At 41.8% G+C, this 18,108-nt stretch overlaps 1 protein-coding gene and 1 long non-coding RNA gene across 7 annotated transcripts in view; one reads left to right on the top strand and one right to left on the bottom strand.

Annotated features, from left to right (window-relative positions):
* The window catches only part of MACROD2 (mono-ADP ribosylhydrolase 2), an 845,784-nt gene extending 837,812 nt beyond the window's left edge, over window positions 1-7,972 (bottom strand). The window contains exons 1-2 of one of the 6 annotated variants that reach the window (XM_085577219.1): window positions 7,651-7,972; window positions 3,660-3,758 (exon numbers count right to left, since the gene is read on the bottom strand). In XM_085577219.1, the coding sequence (XP_085433345.1) occupies window positions 3,660-3,758; window positions 7,651-7,696 (145 nt within the window). In that variant the 5' untranslated portion in view covers window positions 7,697-7,972. Of the gene's footprint in view, window positions 1-3,641; window positions 3,759-7,650 lie in introns of all 6 variants that reach the window. The other 5 variants (XM_077781852.2, XM_021527839.4, XM_021527840.4 and 2 more) reach the window with 5 other exon arrangements.
* Window positions 7,973-9,062: 1,090 nt separating this feature from the next.
* On the top strand, window positions 9,063-10,759 carry LOC110469269 (uncharacterized). Its single transcript, XR_002465220.3, has 3 exons — window positions 9,063-9,782; window positions 10,157-10,225; window positions 10,704-10,759. It is a non-coding gene; the product is annotated as an uncharacterized LOC110469269 (long non-coding RNA).
* Window positions 10,760-18,108: the final 7,349 nt, after the last annotated feature.

Below are 18,108 nucleotides of genomic sequence, written 5' to 3'. Positions count from 1 at the left end.
ATTGTCCCTTTTCCTTCCACTGCTGAAACACTTGATCTCTGAGATCCACTTGTGCAGCCTGGCAAGCAGCACACCAAAAATCAGGGGTGTTGACAGCATAGCCCTTCTGGAAATTACTATACCCACATCAGATTGCTTCCCTTAGTGCAGAAAAGTGGGCACAAACCTTAGTCTCTGCATTCCACTTTTTGCCACCCTCTTCCCAAAACAAAGACTTAACACAAACATTGACAAAATTCCATGCCAACATACACCAACCTAATTTCTTATGGCTAGTCATGTCCATATGAGGAGACCCACAAAAAATGTAGTTTTTTGGGTTTTTTTTGGTTTTGTTTTTTTTTTTACTCACAGCAGAGCATTTTAAAAGATACTGCCTCTTTGAACTTCCAAATATTTTAAATAGCTTTGCTGCCAGCAAAGAGAGAAAGCCCTTGCCAGCTGCCATTCAGTATCTTTACTCCTCAGGAGCCTTTACACAGATGTGCATCCCTCATGTTGCTCTGTTACAAAGACTTCCATCCTCACCAAAACACTGAACTTCTTCCAAGCTTTGCTGGTTTTCTTCAGAATTTAGTTCTGAACACAACTTCTATCAAAGGGTAGAAGAGGGGTAGGGAAAAACTTTCTTCCACAAACTAAAGTATGATCTTCCAATTTGCCAATAAAGAAGTATCCCAGCAGTGAGATTGATTCCTTCCCAATATTAACCTCTTAGGTCATTTCAGTTTGCATAATTCCACATGCAGACTTTTTAATAATCTGCCATTAGACTTCGATGTAACAAAAATGTATGCCTAACTGGAACTCCCCAACACCTTGCAGTGAGTCATTCACATTTAGAAATGGGCACTGTGAAAGTTTTACATTGTCCACTCAATTTTTCCTAATAGCCAGTACAAAAACTTGTACAGTATTGAACACCCATAATCTCCAGCTGAGTACTGAGTGTGTTTGTGAATGGCTGCCAGCTCAGATGCTCTGCTCTTCTCTACAGCTTCTTACTCCAGCAGCTGATTGATTGTGCCTGCTTCACTTGATTTGTTCTTGGTTGTTTTCTTGATTTCTCCTCATCACTCTTCCTGAACAGCCACTCTATGCTTTACCAATCAATCTGTCATTTTTTTTACTGTCGTAAAATTCAACACCCAACTCACTTTCGGGAGTGAATTGTAAAGAATTTTTTCCAAATTCCCCATCAGGTGATGTTTTGGCTTGACAAATACACAGAAGATTTTATTTTCACCACCTCTCCCCTTCAGATCCCTTCTGTTTGTCAGTGCAAGCAGCCACCTTGCACTTGAAGGAAATACCAAAACTTGAACACGGCGTCGTCAGATCATCACCATTTCCATCACACCTGGGGCTTCACTTGTTCTCTCACCAAATTCCCTCACACCTGGGGCTTCACTTGTTCTCTCACCAAATTCCCTCACACCTGGGGCTTCACTTGTTCTCTCACCAAATTCCCTCACACCTGGGGCTTCACTTGTTCTCTCACCAAATTCCCTCACACCTGGGGCTTCACTTGTTCTCTCACCGAATTCCATCACACCTGGGGCTTCACTTGTTCTCTCACCAAATTCCCTCACACCTGGGGCTTCACTTGTTCTCTCCAGAATCTCACTCAGGCTGTACCTGTTGCCTTCTGTATGTCCCATCAAACAGCACAAAAGTTCTCATCAGCAGTAAGATTTAAATTCTAGTTTTTCTGTAATTAAGCTCAAAAAGACAGCTTTTAGACACACTTGATACCTTCAGAATGGGGTCAACATTTAAGAGAAATAAAGTTTGAAACAAAGAATCACATTAATACACATACTTCTTTTAATTCTCCTAATCAGTTGGAACACGGAAGCATTTCAGCAGCCCAACCTTCCAGAAGTTCACTATTACACATGGCTTACTTACAACAAATACATCAAAGAAAAAGAGTCACTATGGATATTTTCTCCTGAATGTATAGTGTAACAAAACCTTCATGCAGCAGAGAGGCGTTGTGTTCCAGCACAACTTTTGCCTTCCAGCATTTTTTACAGTGTACTGGGTACTAACAAAAAGAATTCAAGAGCAGCTACAAGGAAATAAATTCACCACTGCCATGATTCAATACCCACATATTAGACACTGATATTTTGCTCCTGTCAAGTGTTACAGCAGTCACAACATAAATCCACACCTTGTCACTTACAGCAGCCCAAGTAATGCAACATCTGTGAATTTCAGTGCTTTACAGAGAATCTGAGAGTAGCTGGGAAAAAAAAACCTATTTTGGGCTAGGAGGGATAGCTAAAGAGTCTCCCAGTTAAACCACATGACATACTGTATATTCCCACATACCACAGGCCTCCAAGATCACCTTGCAAGAAGTCAGGCATTCTTTTTTATTTTTATGCAGCCTTTGTTGTCTAGATGGACAGGCTTCCTGATGTTGCAAGATATAAATGACCTACTCAAATGGGAGAAAGATCTATGGGTACTGATGTAATACAGCTACTCAGCAGGGCTGAAGAGCTCAGCAATCTCTTGACATATTTTCACTTTGGAAATTATTCCAGACGCTTTTAGGATAGACAATAGTAATAGCTGCTTTTGACAAGGACATCTGAAAATCTGCGAGCTCCTTCAGATTGTGCTAAAATAAGTGTTACAGCCTTCCAGTTTAAAAACAGCTGATCAGCTCCATGCCTCATTTCACCTGGACTATCACCATAAAGACTATGTTCACCTGCAGCCTGAGGTTACTCTACGCACCTCTTCACCCAGACCAGTATTTCCCTTTAATAATAACAAAAGGGTCAGAAAATTAGTCCTATATCTGCAGAGGTAGGAAGCACTTCAGATCTCATAGTTAGATACTTCTTAAAAAAAACACGGGCTTCAGCCAAGAAGGATAGCAGTATACAGAAAAAAAAAAAAAAAAAAAAGAAGAGGAGAAAGAAACTAGCTCAGAAGTCATCCCCATTCCTCTGTACCCTTGCATTAATGAAAGGGAACTAGACAGAAAACAAGTCATTGTAACAGAATTACTTGCAGAGTAGAAAAGTCTGTAAGCAAATAGGATTCACATTTTTGGTTAGTTCTCACTGCAAGTATCTAGATAACTCTGCTGGTGATCACAACCATGATAAGGGTGCACACACTAAGGAAACTGGAGTTAATCCTGGCCAGAGGAACATCAGTTCCTCAGCCCAAGAAAGCAGGCAGGACATGTAGGTAAGGGAGGCCCCATCTTCTCCAGTTTCTGGATTCTTAGGAAATAACACAGCTCGCACACTTAGCCTCTGCTTTTGGGTCACCTGCAGCATCGTTTTGCCCAGGTTCCCCCATATCATCATGCTCAGTAATTTTAGGCATAGCTGATTGCTGGAGTATCTAGAAAGCAAGATTCCTGCAGAGAAGATCTATTTCACACACTTAAGGGTTAGTGACTCCATCTGGGAATACCAAGAGAGTTCTGGGACACCAGTGAGGTGTCCAGAAATTTAAGAAATCTTGTCGAGTTTCTTTTGTCCCCGTCCCAATTTTAGACTATCACTGTTCAAAACAACATGGGTTCTAAGTTTTGGCCTTCCTTGAAGTAACTTCAGATTGAGAAAACAGAGTGGTCTATATTTCAAAGACTCCCCCACTTCACTTACCATCACTTTCACTCTTACTTTTTAAGTCTTCCATCCACGTTGGAATAGTTTTTAATGCAACATAATCCCCCAAGTACTCTTTGCGTCTTTCTTCCAAGGTCATCTTCAGCAAACGCTCTGTTTAGGGGAAAGAGAAATAAGAAAAGTTTGGCAAGCTTTCATACATTGTTGCATACGAGTGACACAGTGACCAGTGCACTGCCCTTGATCAATGAAATGCCACTTGAGGGGACCAAGCACGAGTGATGCAGTGAGTTACAACAGGAGCTAACCACGGTGCATCTCTACAAGTGCACACACCTATTTCTGGCCATCCCAGTTCTGCAAAGTCAACACCTCTTCCCCACACTCTGGGGGGAGAGGCTTCCTACCCACATCACTATGTGCTGCTTCTTCCTGCCACTTTAATTCCTGTGTCAGAGAACAGCAATTTTAGTAGGGAATTGTTGTTTTATAGGGAGTTTTCAGGTATGAAAGTCTGTTCTGCAGGTTTTGCATTTGTAAACCAGAACTAAAAAAAAAAAACCACAAAAGTTCAAGTAAAGGGAGCCTGGTGGGAAATTAACAAAATGCTACTACGTAAGAAAAGAGATCAGAGCTACAGCAAATGTTTTTCAATTGCTAGGTGTCTGGGGTGGTAAAAAAGGCAAGTTTAGCTTTAGAGATTTTCATGGGAATATTAACAGGACACACCTAGTTACCACACCAAAATACATATGGACGGTTGTTTTTGTTTTCTGAGATGCCACCACCTCTTTTTTCAGATGTTTCGTGAAAAGTAAAGCCTCAAACACCACACAAGTATGACAGCAACTGCCAACTTCACTCTTCTTCTGACCCTGCTATAAATGGACTTTTACAGTAAAAAAAAAAAAAAAAGCCATCACAATGACCCAAAACTGCAAGCAACCCCAGCACTTTAGCTCATTTCTGCAGTCACATACTCTTTTCCCTCCCTACCTCATCAATGCTTAGTATTAGCTCAGCACAAGATGAAGAGCTTTTTCCCCTCCCAAAAGAAGAGGGGGAAAGAAAAAGACCAGTAGAGAACATCAGGACACCAATACTCAAATTTCTCCGTCTGTTTTTACGGTAACACTGTGCTACTTTAACCACATTAGTTTTTCTTGACGTGTTAATCAGTAATAAATGCTTTTCAATGACTGAAGAACTTTTAGGGGTGTGGGGAAAGGCTAGACCTGTGTTATTTACATTTTACATAAAGGACTACCCAGACAAAAAGAACATTTTCATCTCAAGTTGAAGCAGCAAAGGATGAACACGGAAACTGCTTCTCAGATCAAATCTTAAACCAAGAAAGAAAATCACTGGGGTCTGGTTTGAGGTTTTTCTGTGTTTTTTTCAAAACAGAGTTTCCTAATTATGTAGGCTGCAGTCAGCACAGTCTAATAAAGCAAGTTTTGAGCACAGCTTTCCTTAACAAAATAAGTTTATTTTGGTATTTTTTACAAAGTATTACCAATTTCTGCAGTTGACAAAAACATTTCTCTCTCCTTATTCAGCCTGGTATCTCAGTGGGATATTTACACCTGCCATTAGAACTGACTAATGAGGATCACCATTCTGCACAGCAGCTGTGTACCCACCTCCGTTGCCCAACTCCAGGCATACGAAACTCCAAGGATGTGAAATGCACACTGGAAGTCCTACAGGTGGGCAGACCTGAGAGAGCATGTCAGTTTTGAGGGACTGACAAACAGCTAGCCTAGGTGCCTTTTGCATAAGAGTGCCTTCAAAACACAAGTTCTTCTCTGTAGGAAGGTTTTACAAAAGTTTCCTCTTGTGAGTCAGCAGCAAGAACTGAAACTGAGTCTTACAAACCTCCCAGAGGATGTTCCCAACAGCCTTCACTGCAAGCACAGTTTTCTGCCTGTGGCAGAAATTTGGGAAGTTTGCAGACAGCCCAGTCCTGTGTCCAAGGCTCTGAAATCACCTCCACTCCTGCTCCTACTCCGTTTCAGCTGTCCTCATGGAAGATCTCCCCTGAGAGGACGTGGACCAACCTTTAATTACCAAGAAAGTAATTAAGAAAAGCGAGCGTATTGTCAGTGGGTTTGAACTCAATATTTAGCAATCAGTGCTTTTTTCATTTCAAGAAGTGCTTCAGAATATAAAAGGCTGAGAGCAACTGGACTCAGGGCTTCATGGGAAGAACAGAGCCAGTGAGCACAGCCAGCTTTGCAGGAGTTCAGGGGGGCTTGTAAAAGGTAAAGACCTGACAAGATTTGATTTCCAAAGTACTGACTGGGTAAGAAGGAAGGAAGTTTGGCTTCTGTAGTTTTCTTCTCTATTAAACGAGGTACTTGATAAGAGCAGTCTTACAGAGCTAAAAACTGAAGGGCAATGCCAGCAATGAAGAGAGAAGCTTTTTCTACCCTCCTCACTCAGAGTACTCGGGACCAACATCACCATGGTGCTGAAAAACTTATTGTAGCAGAAGACTGGCAAATACTCTTCGTTCTCACTGGGCAAAAAGACAGGGAGTTATGGCCAGCTAGCACTCAAAAATGCCTCCTGGATGGAAAAGCTTCAGCAGCACTGATATGCATTCAGCAACATCACCACGCTGATGGAGACCACCATCCTCATAACATGCTGAGACACCAAAAGTGTGTCAGCAGCTCCAGTTTCCAGCCCCTCCACCCTGCCCTCCTTACTAATGGCTCGAGTTCACCTGCCAAGCTGTGAATTCACATAGACAATAACAGAGCTGAGACATTAACAGAGCTGAAAGAGACAAGTGAGAGTAATAATAACATCCACTAGAGCCTACCAGTAACTTTTCCCCATCTGCCCCTTTCATTTTTCAAAGGTGAAACATACAGCATTGAAGAAAAAGTAGGTTGTAACTGATCACACATAAACAATGTTCGAGACAATTTAACTTTCTTCATTGAAAACAGAAACCTGTCAGGTAGAAATTTGTTGCCTCACCTTTACTACAGAAACATGGTTTGAAAGATGGTTTGAAAGAAAAAGACTCACTTCATTTGAGAGGAGTTTGACAGGAGCACCTACCCTACAGAAAAATAAGTTCATTTCTGTTTTAACAATTTTTCCTTAGAAACGTGCACCTGAATCCTCTTCCTTGAACTGGTCTTCTGCCTTCTTAGCTTGAAACATACTTAGAGTCACAAGGGTGATGGAAGAAAAAAAGAGAACTTAAAATATGACCCTCTGATAGGTATTTCTTCCTCTCCTCATCTATTACTACATTATTTGGAACACACCGGGCAAGAAGCTTTCCTCCTCACAGATGTAAATGTTGTACTTCCACTCTGAATTTTTTTTCTTATTTTTATATTGGTCTCCTCGGGATCAATATAAAGTACAAACATAACAATGCATCAAATGCTTGGCCCACAGTTTTCATGCTCTGGAGTTTGGCTTAGGGGCTTTATAAACTGAGAATACACGGGTCGGAGTCCTTAAATGCATAAAAGGATAAAAATAAAAATGCATAAACAGTTCAAAAGGTGGGACGTCGGGGTGCTCTGAGACTCCCATACCCCAAACATTTCACCCCGCCTGAACGGCACTAGGATCCGAACTGATTACACCAATGAGCCCAGTAAACCACGCTTCCTCTCAGAAAACAAACGCACAGAGAGGAGAAAAAGCACGTTTTGAGAGCATGTGCCCAACTTTCCGGCCTGAAACCCTCCCGCAAGGTGACTTGGGGGCGGGAAGCCCTGCGGAGAGGGGTTGTTCATCGCTTCCCTCCGCCCCAGGGCTGCACAGCCGGCGGGCACGCCGAGGCGCGGGGGAAACACGCCGAGCTCCCGCACGGCCGGGCTGCCGTGCGGGCTTTGAGCCAGGAGAGCCCGGCACAAGCGCGGGGAACGCGGAGCTGCCCCTTCCCCACCCCGTCCCTTCAGCGGGAAGCGCTGCCCGACACCCCTCCGAGAGCACCGGGACCACCCCGGCGCTCCCCTCGCTCCCTCCCGCCGAGAGCAGCGGGCCCGGCCGGCGCGGAGGGCGAGAATACCTTTCTCCTCCCGCCACAGCTTTTTCCGCTTGTTGCCGGGGTACATGGTGGCGTGGCTGGCGGCGGCTTTGAGCTGCAGGTTCCCCAGGCTCACGAGGGGGTGGAGGAGACGCCGTGCCAGAGCCAGAGCCAGAGCCAGAGCCGAGCGATGCCGCCGCTGCCGCCGGGTCCGGCTCCGCGCCCGCCGCACGGTGCCCGTCAGCCGGGTCACGCCTCGCTCTGCCCCGGCACCCCCGCAGCGCCCGCCCCGCTCCGCGCCGCCCGTTGGCTCCGGCAGCCGCCGCTCAGCCGCCGCCTCCTCCTCCCGCACCCACCGGGAGCAGCCCGAGCGCGGCGGCGCCGGCTCGGCGGATCTGCGGGGAGCGCGTTGTGCGGGGACACGGCGCGGCCGGGGCTCGGGCGTGCGCTCGGCGCGGCGCTCGCAGCCCCCGCGGGGCGAGAGGGAGGGAAGGAGCGGGCGGACAGCCCCGTCCCGCCCCGCCACCGCCCCCCGCCCGCCTCCTCCGCCCCTCTGCTTCCGGGTTGCGCCGGGCCCGGGCTGTGCCCGGCCGCCGCGGCTGTTGCCGGGCGACGGCGCCGGGCGGCCGCGGAGCTCCCGGGGCGCGGGGAGCTGCCCCGAGCGGCTTGACGGCAGCGGCTGCAGCTGCCGGGTGAGGATTCCGGCAGCGCGGCTGAGCTGGCGCGTCCCGAGGATGGTTCAGGGTCTGGGGCGCAAGTGCTGTGAGGAGCAGCTGAAGGAGCTGGGATGGTCAGCCTGGAGAAAAGGAAGCTCATAGATGGGCTTGTCAGTCTCTAGAACTCCCCGAAAGGAGGCTGCAGCCATGTGGTCCCATGTAACCGAGTGTTAAAAATGGAAATTTATTCAGACAAATTAAAAATAAAAATAGTTTTATTAGCTGTCAAATTCTATCTAGGTAGCCACGGAAAAAACAGTGCCGAGCCCGGGGATCAACCCTAGGTGTGCCACAAGGAGTCACCTCAGCAGAGGTTTTCCCCTATGCTCACACACCTCCATCCTGGCGCAAGAGGTTTTTATAGGGAAAATTCAGCCCGAGGCCAAGATTTCAGCAATCAGTCTTTTCTTCCATTCAGAGACCATAGGTTAATAAGATTTTCTTTCTTGGTGATGAGGAAAAAAAATTCAGTGTCCAGAGTTGTTGAATACCTTGATGAAGTGCACATGTATTTTCCTGAGGATTTCCATGATATCCATCTCAGGTATCCCTCCAGACATGGCCCATCTCCTGGCCAGGCCACATCCTTTTACTTGTAAATCAGGTTTCAACATACACCAGGTTTCGCCTGCAAGAGTTGGGGGGGCTTCTAATACAAATGAGCATAATCTGACAAGTATCCAATATTACATATTTCATACAAGGAATGGCACAAATGATGTTTACTACACATAACACCAGCATGAGGACATAGTCTTTAGCTGGGCCAGGGAGGTTCGTGTTGGACATTGGGAGGAATTCCTTCACAGAAAGGGTGATTAGACATTGGAATGGGCTTCCCAGAGTGGTGGTGGAGTTACCACCCCTGGAGTGGTTGACATGTCCAGCCTTTTCCTAAACAATCTGGTCTTCACTCAAAGGTTGAAGTCGATGACCTCGAAGGTGGTTTCCAACCTATTTGATTCTGAGATTCTGTGACTCCTGGGATCCCTACACCACACTCCCAGCCCCTAGTCCCACCTATTGGAAAATCACCTCTGCCTGCAGCAGAGGCCAAGGTCTGCCCAGGTCCAAGGGTCAAGGAAGGCACCTTGGCCCCTGTGTCACTCAGCCTTCTCTGTAACAAGAGTAATTTTCTCCTTCGCACCAACTTCTGTGGACTAAATAAATAAAAACAAAAGCTTCCCTACAACTTACAAATTCTCTTAGCTTCACTTGTGCCCCACGGAGGGAAAGTCCCTTCCCATGCAGGTGAATGGATTTAGCCCTGGAGCATAGCAGGTGCTTGACTTAGAGCAGGAGTGATGAGGGGCTGGTGTGACAAAGGACACATCACAGCCTCACTGTGCTTATTTGACACAGCCTCACCAAGACAGAACAGTTGACAGGGGTACAGAGGTGTCCAATTGAAGTCAAACACGGAGTCTACATCTGCTCATATGGAAAATGGAATTCCAGGTAAATCGTACAGAGAATGTCTTATGTGCAGCCCCTGGTCAGGGACTGGATTTTCTCTTGTGACACACTTTTGTGCTTTACGTGTATCAAAGAAAGGTGAAATACAGCTTAGCAACATTTCAGTAGCAACATTTCACTTCTCATAGTATTTGCTAAACACAAATGTTAGCATATCTACTATAACCATTAATTTTGGTACAGTTCCTTACAGTGGAATCATTAATCTTATCCCACTTGCTGATGCAGGAAAGAACCCAGTTTACTTTTTAATAAATCAGACTGAGTCCTCTTTACAGAGCATATTTGAGCATTCATATTAGACCACCTATTGAAGGGTTATTGCTATCTTTACCTGATTTCTTTGCTTTGCCCAGGTGATGTGCCTTGGTAGCCCAAGCACAATCTTCTCATCTTGATAAGAAAAATGAGAGGGAAACCAACAGGTAAATTTTTATTTTCTTCTTTTTACGTCTATTATGTGGAGCAAATATTTGAATGCATATCCTAGATCACTGAATATTTACCAGGCTACTGAATATTCTGGTGTCCTGTGGGATCTGTTCCACATTTTATAAATCAATGTTTATTGGACCAGAAGGGGAGAAAGAGAAAACTTAGCTCTCATCCTATAGAGGCCATCTGCATGCATTCTGCAGTTTCATTTGTAAAAGCAGCTACAACAGCCATGATTTTGGAAAATATCTAAAGCAAGTATGTGCGTATATAAAGCATATATAAAAGGCATATCTAAAGCATTTGTAAAAGTAGAAAGAAAATTAAGCCTGATGTTTACACCAGCACCAAATTAAAGACAAGATAAAAGACAGGAATAAAACTGGTCTTCGGCTTAAAAATAGAAGTGTCCAAATGTTACAATTCCAGTAGGGAAATTCTTACTGTATTTTACATTTTTTTCTTCAGGTGCTGGTGATACAATTGATCCCACTGAAGAAGCAATAAATTGTGCCACTGACTGATACGAGCGTGATCTGTCTTTTTACACTTGTTGATTCTGGAGGCCTGAAGGCAGAGAAACAATCAGCATTATCATACATGGTGGGAAAATTCACCTAAAAGTTGCATTTCAGTACTTGGATGAAAACCAATCATGCTGCAAACTGGGAGATTATTTTCTGAGAACACTGTAGTGAGCTGGCATACATTGAGGGCTAAAGCAATGCTCAGAAGGGCTCAAAAAAGTTCTGTTGAAAAAATGAATATGAAAATAGCAGCAACAGAAAATTGGTGTTGATCTAATGATTTGTGTGTATTTGGTCCATCCAAGGCCTAGTGAACTAAGTTCAGAATGGTGGCATTCTGCAGAGGAAGACAGGAAAACTGAGCAATGTCCAAAATTAGTATTTAAGAGATATATAGCCTAGATAGAATACTAATAGCTGCAAAAATGAACATTTAACATATGGATAAAGTAATGACTGGTTAGAGAGTTCCCATTGGAGATATAATAGAAAATGTAAATTAATATGAGAGGGAATACTATGCTATAGAAATGAATAAATGTACCAAAGAAGAGCTAGAGCCTCTATCCAAACTGCTGGATCATCCCACTGAACCAGCATTAAGGCTGTTACGTGCATCATTTCCTGACCAAAATAAACCATCCTGACCAAAATAAAGGCAGTAGCACAGCAAATCCTGGGCTGAGCCCTTGCAGAGCAAAGCTGAGCAGATCTGGGGCCCTGCAGGAGGAAGTTTGGGGCTGCTGGGTGAGCCCTGGCCCCGTGGAGGTCAGCTGTGGCACACCAGGAGAGTGGGTTTGGGATGCAGATTTTAAAGCAAGGATCAAAACATCAGTTGCTGGAGAAATAGAGAGGATGGTAATGGAAGTTGGCTGCTCCAAGTCTTGAAAGTCTTAAAAACATTTGAAAAATTCTGTGTCAAAGAGGGAAGGGCAAATTAGTGCCACCTTCACAACCACAGCATGGTATAGGGTCAGGGCCTGTGTTTGTGGGCATTGAACCATGGGCAGCAAAACTGGGCACTTTTGTGAGAAAAGGTGTGAAGTTTAACAAGAAGAAAATTTGCATGAAAATGGCAGTAAGCAGCTCTTTTCATTGCTTACAGTGGAAAGCAGTTCTTTGGTTTTCACACTGTTCATTTTTTCCTTGAATACAGCAGAAAAGATAAATATGAAATTGAGATGTCTTAAAGTTCTGAAATAATTTAAATTTTCATAATTTAAATATCAATTTTACTAACAAAAATTTAAAATGCAGATCTATATTCAGATTATTTACTCAATTTCTACCTCATAAAAGCAGAAAGCAACAGAACATTATGGACAGTTTTACATGTTAAGAAAATATTTCTTCATCATGTACATGAAAGTACCTTTTTAAACATGTAATATCTGTAGCTATTAAACAAAATTGATTTATTACACTGATAACAGAGCAATATAACAATCTAAAATGTGTTTATAAATTATTTCTATTTAATAAAAATTTATTTCAGCCATCATTATTCTTTTCAAAGCTTGCTTGTGTAGCAAACTGCACTGTACGTGGTCCTGCAAATTTTGATAAACCCTGTGCCATGCACCTTTCCACTGCTGGAAATTCAAATACAAACTTAGAGCCCCTGTACATTAACTATGAAGTCTCTCCTCCTGTCCATCCCTATCACATGCTGGAAGTGTTCTGAGTCCTTTTCCCAAGGCTCCTGCAATATCACTGGTAAGATGCCATCTTTTGTTAGCACGTCCACTCTGAGGTACACTAACACGCACTGAAAACACAAAATGCACATCATCCATCTTTCATGCGACAGCTGCATCCCACCTACTGAACTTTCAAGCTCATGGCACACCTGGGTCAAGGTTCTGTTAATAAAATGATGCTGAGTGACAGAAGAGTGGGAGTTAACTGCCTGAAAGCGTTTGATAAACTGTTACCTGTAATTTCTTCAGTTTGTTGCCTTGGGCAAATGTGCTAAGGAGGAAACAAGTAACTACAAGCCCCATTTGTCCAAGTGGGTGAGTGGAGATGGAGATGAAAGGCAATACACTCGAATTACTCACAGCTTTTTGATTTTTGTCCACTTTGTCAGGGAACTATCCTTTGTTCCATCAAATAATTAGCTAAAAATAGCTAAACTATTAGTGATAGCTAAACTATTCAAAGAAAGATAATTGTTTCTGTACTTTTGATGCATCTTTTGATATGATTGCATGATTCTGTTGTTTCATAACTAATCGAATTTCAGTTTAACCACTAAGGGTATAGCTGTATCTAGATATTGTCACTTTTGATAGTAAATAAATAGCACATTAAACACATAAATATATTGAGATAATTAGTGAAATAATCTAATATATATACATTATTAAGTGACATTTATGACAAGAAATCTAATATATATATATTATTGACATTTATGACAAGACTAACTTTTTAGTATTTTGATATCCACGTCTCATTTTTAATTTGTTGCAGCATTACAAACTTTGAGAAGAGAATTTTGTAGATCCTTTGAGGTCAGACCTATTTTAAATCAACTATTTTGGAAAACATTGTTCCCATATAGTACTATTTTAACACAGTTCAGTCTGGTGATGGAAATGAGTGGAGCATTTTCCCAAGACTTAATTAGAGTTCCAAAATACCGGGTGTGATTATGTACACCATGTGGGACTGGTGCATGTTATAATTACTGCATGTTGTTACCATGTTGTAGCTGAGTTCTGCAGTGAGGGCTGCTCTTCATTACAGCCAGAGGCAAAGAAGGCAAGGGAAAAAGGCAAAAGAGAAAGTGCTTTTCAGAGTTTCCACAATAACTCCAAAGACTTCATGTTTTATGTGCAGCAGAAGACCCAGGGAAAAAAGGCAGGAATGTTCAACTTAGGCTCCTCTCCAGGATCAGCATCATATGGAAGAGATAAAAATACAAGCTGAAAAATTCAGCAGTTGATCCAGACTCAAACTGTCTTCTGCTCTGGAACTATTCCTGGCTCAGAGAGGAAAAGAGGAAAGTGTCCTAACTCAGAGATGAATCAATGCAGAGAGGAGTGGAATGCCACACTGGCTCCCTGGGAGTTTGCCACAGTTCAGGTGTTTGTAGGTGTGATGGTGGTGGTTGCACAAACCTTTCCAGGCCTCTGCCAGTGGCTGCTGGAAACAGAAGTAACTTTTAATCTCAATTGTTCTGTATCTGAATGAACTAAGATGTATCTGAATGGAATAAGATGTATTCCACAAAGTACTTGATAGAGAAGAAAACTAAGTAGGAAATTACTCTTTTTTTATGCTGCTTGAAAAAGTGAAATTCCTGTTCAGCCTACAATGTCCTCAGTAAAAAATAAAGATTGAAAGCACAAACAGGATGAAAGTCAATGTGACCTGAATAGAGAAGAACAGAGTTAAAAAAAAAAAAAAAAAAAAAAAAAAAAAAAAAAAAGCAGGGTATGACCATGTGCTCAAACATAAAGCACATAAAAGCAATTCCATTGACTTCACCAGCACCACTGATGTACTCTTTGACTGCTGGGAACTTGACCTCAGCAGGCTGTGTACAACCTTCTTATCATCAAGAGAGTCAAGTGTCTCTGCAAGGACAGAATATAATTAAATGGGATCACATCTAGCAGAGGAAAGCATAATGTTAATCTGCAGTAGTAGTAAAAAATATTCCCTGCTTATAAAATTCCTTAAATGATAGCTTCTTTTCTTTCCAGAAAAACAACATCCTGGCATTAGAAACAGTCGAGCCAGGTGACCATAAGAAGAGGTAAATATGCATTTTTCTTGTTTTGGTTCTTCCCCCATGACTGCACACATCTACGTCTATACTTGGATTTTTATTTTAAGACTGCAAAGGGCAGAAGGCGAGTGATTTATTCCAACATGCTGTGCCATTATAGAGCTCAACTGGGGCTGGTTGGGCTGGGAAGTAATTGGTTGCTAAAACAAATAAAAGAAGGGAGTACCTTTAAAAGATATCTAACATGCTAATTGTTAAATTAGACTGAAATTACATTATTAAGACAGCTTTCAAGTGTCTGAAATGAAAGAATGTCATACATTCTGAGGAAATCTAGATCTCACCAAAGGGGACATCCACTGTCATTATTCTGCTATCTGCTATTTGTTCTGTTTTGTCTTTTATAACAGAGAACAAAAAAAAAAAAAAAAAAAAAAAAAAGCTAAGAAGCTAGGAGGTGGTTGAGAGTTGAAAGAATGAGCAGACAGATAAATGATGTAAGAATTGGAAAAATAACTCAAAATTTTAAAATTACATACAGGGTAAAGCTGGTACAAAAAAGTTGATAAAAACTGAGGCTATTTTATATTTATATTATAACGTAGATGTTATACATCTTACTATTTTTGTTTCAACAGATAATATGCACCATCAAAATCAATGGAATTATATCATTGAAAATATATGTTTATTTAATATATAACAAGAAATAACTGAGTTAATTTTCAAGTCTGCTTTTCCATCTCTCTCTTTTGCTTGGTTATTTTATTTGGTTTAGCTTTATTCCCTCCAAATGATGCCATCTATTCATGGCATCTTCTATTCATGTTGCTATTCTTATAATTTCTGATCGATTTGGTTGTTAAATCTATCCATTCCTACACACCTTTTGGTGCACAGACTGGAAGCAAATACCAAGGCACATTTTGATTATGAAAGTACAGGTGCTAGTGAACATTAGTGAGATTCTGTGTGTGATACAAACAGAATCCCAGCATGGACAAAATGAAGGAATTATGGATGCACTGTGGCTGGAAGACTCACAGAAGATCTTAGTCCAAAGCAAGGTTGCACCAGGGTGCTCAGATTTGACAGGTTTGGTGCTGAGCACCTCCTGGGGTAGTGGATTCTCAGCCTCTCCAGGCCACCTGTCCCAGCCTTGGCTGGATTTGCTGAAGTTTACCACCACCTTTTTTACATTTTCATCTAGAACCCAGCTCTAAAGGAATAGTTCAAAGAATTTCAACTCAATTTTCTGGTGCACCACAATACACAGGGCTGTGTGAGCATATCCCCACACTCTGCACTTTCTTGCACTGCATTGCAAGAAAAGATCCTGCTGTAGCCTCAGACTCTGCTGGATAATGTGGCTTTTAGGCAAAGAACTGTATCTTTATAGAGTCCAACACAAAAGGAAGAGCTGGGGTGGAGGGTGTCTGCTGAAGGAATGGCATGGTTACTTTCCAAGTAATTTTTCTTTCTAAATTTACTTTACTCTTTTGTCTCCTCTTGCATTTTGTTTGCTTTGCCTACCATTTTGTCTTCTTTATTGCTCATATTTCCATTAGTAGCACAGTGTATTTTTATCCCCTGTAAATGAAGCACATGCTCCTGCTCCTTTTCTTGCAATCCTTCCAGGATTGCACAAGCATATCTACATTTTCCTTTTTTTTTTTCATCTTAATGCAATATACGCCATATCCACTTCACTAGTTTCCTCTCAATCAAATTTTCTAAATTATTTGTTTGGTATGAAGGGAGAACAGAAATGTCATAAAAATAACTGCTTTACCTTAAATCACCTAGGTCATAACAGTGTATTGTATTTAGTGCAATTATATCACTTGGCAAAAGTTCATTCAAAATTTGGGAGTTCAGGTTTTAAAGGAGATAAGTTTGTTTTTTTTTTTTAATTATATTATATATAATACTACTGAGCCAGAATGGTGTTAATTAAAATGTCTTCCCCGTAACTTGAATTTATTGCTTTGTAAATAGAGGTTACTGCATCAGTGATATACAAAAAAAGTAGGAGATTTACATCACAATTCTTACAAGATGTTTCAATTGTGACTTTGATTTTTTTTTTTATAGTCCTCATCATCATTAACTATTTTTTTGCCTTGTTACAGTAGTTTTTGTTGCTGGTATGTTAATAGCTTTTCCCAATGTGCCCAAATCAGTGCAAATCTTTTTACTAGTCCACAAGTATTTCTTGACCTATAGTAGGCAGTTTTGTTTATATTCCTCCTCAAGTTGCTCAAGAATTGTATTACGAATTCTGTTCTGTTCCTGTCAAACTCCTCATGAAACCCTCCTTTTATTTGGACTGTGAGAAAATTATTTATTGTGGATACAGGATGTTCTTTGCAACAGTGAATCCAAAAGCAGGTACTAAGCGTGTCAGTGAGAGCAGAGAGTGGAAAACGCTTTGCTCCCTCCTGCAGGGAGCTGGGCAGGACTCCAGTGCTCCCCACTCTCCTCTCCTCCTCCAGCTCCATCCAGCAACTTTATCCCCATGGCTCTGCAGTGCTGCCTTGCTTCCTGACTGCACAGTAACACACAGGAGTTTGCATTGTGTATCCTCTTCTGTGGATTATCTACAAGCTTGATAAAGGTCCTGACAATCCTCTTGGTTGTTAATTCATCTGTACTTACTTACAAGAAGTAGCATAGTTAAGGCTGACCTATTGCAAATTCTCCAAATAATCCATTCCAGAGAAAATTAAGACCTTCTGCCTGCTCATGCATAGCAGTGTAAGGAATAGCTAGCTGGCTACAACACCACTTAATTTATGATTATTCATGTAGGTGGCTACAGCTCAGTGCTACTGTGCTGCCTTTTTTTTTATAAGCTAGAAAATGAATTTACCTTTTCTTTTCTTCTTTTAGCAATGCCTTCTTAAAACCCCTTTCAAAAAGTTGTCTGTGGTCTCATTAGAATTTAATATCTTATGTTTTAATAACTATTCTACCAGATTACTACAGTGTTATAATTATCTAGGGGAGGGGAAGGGAAGGGAGGAGAGGGGAAGGGAAGGAAAAGGAAAATGAAAAGGAAAAGGAAAAGGAAAAGGAAAAGGAAAAGGAAAAGGAAAAGGAAAAGGAAAAGGAAAAGGAAAAGGAAAAGGAAAAGGAAAAGGAAAAGGGAAAGGGAAAAGGAAAAATGACTTTATAATTAGTTAGCAAAGTAAGACTATTTGCCTCAGATACATTCTGTTTGGATAGAAACAAAACAGTTTTATAACACAATGAACCCGCTTACCAATAACTTGCATATTCTCAGAAGCAGAAAACAAATTTTTTTAAACCACAGAGAAATAATGTTTCAAAACAAGTAAATGCATTTCAAGGCATAATTGTATAATTTATCAGGAAGAACATTTAGTCCCTCCAACACAGCCACAAACTGTGTTACACATTATTTCTTTTAATAAATTTGAAAAATTGTCTGAAGGGACAGTATTTTTCACTAGCACCCAAATTGCATCCACACAGTGATTTGAAGGTAGCATGGACAGGCAGCAGTCCCACACGCTCACTGCTAATGGAACCTTTGGAACTGGAGCATTTAGTGCCACACCTGGGGAGCAGCATTCAGGAGCCT

This window comes from Lonchura striata, chromosome 3 (assembly GCF_050655825.1).
Source record: "Lonchura striata isolate lonStrDom1 chromosome 3, ASM5065582v1, whole genome shotgun sequence".
Taxonomy (NCBI): Eukaryota; Metazoa; Chordata; class Aves; order Passeriformes; family Estrildidae; genus Lonchura; species Lonchura striata.
Note: the sequence above shows the minus strand (reverse complement) of the source record. Positions and strands in the feature narration are given on the sequence as shown.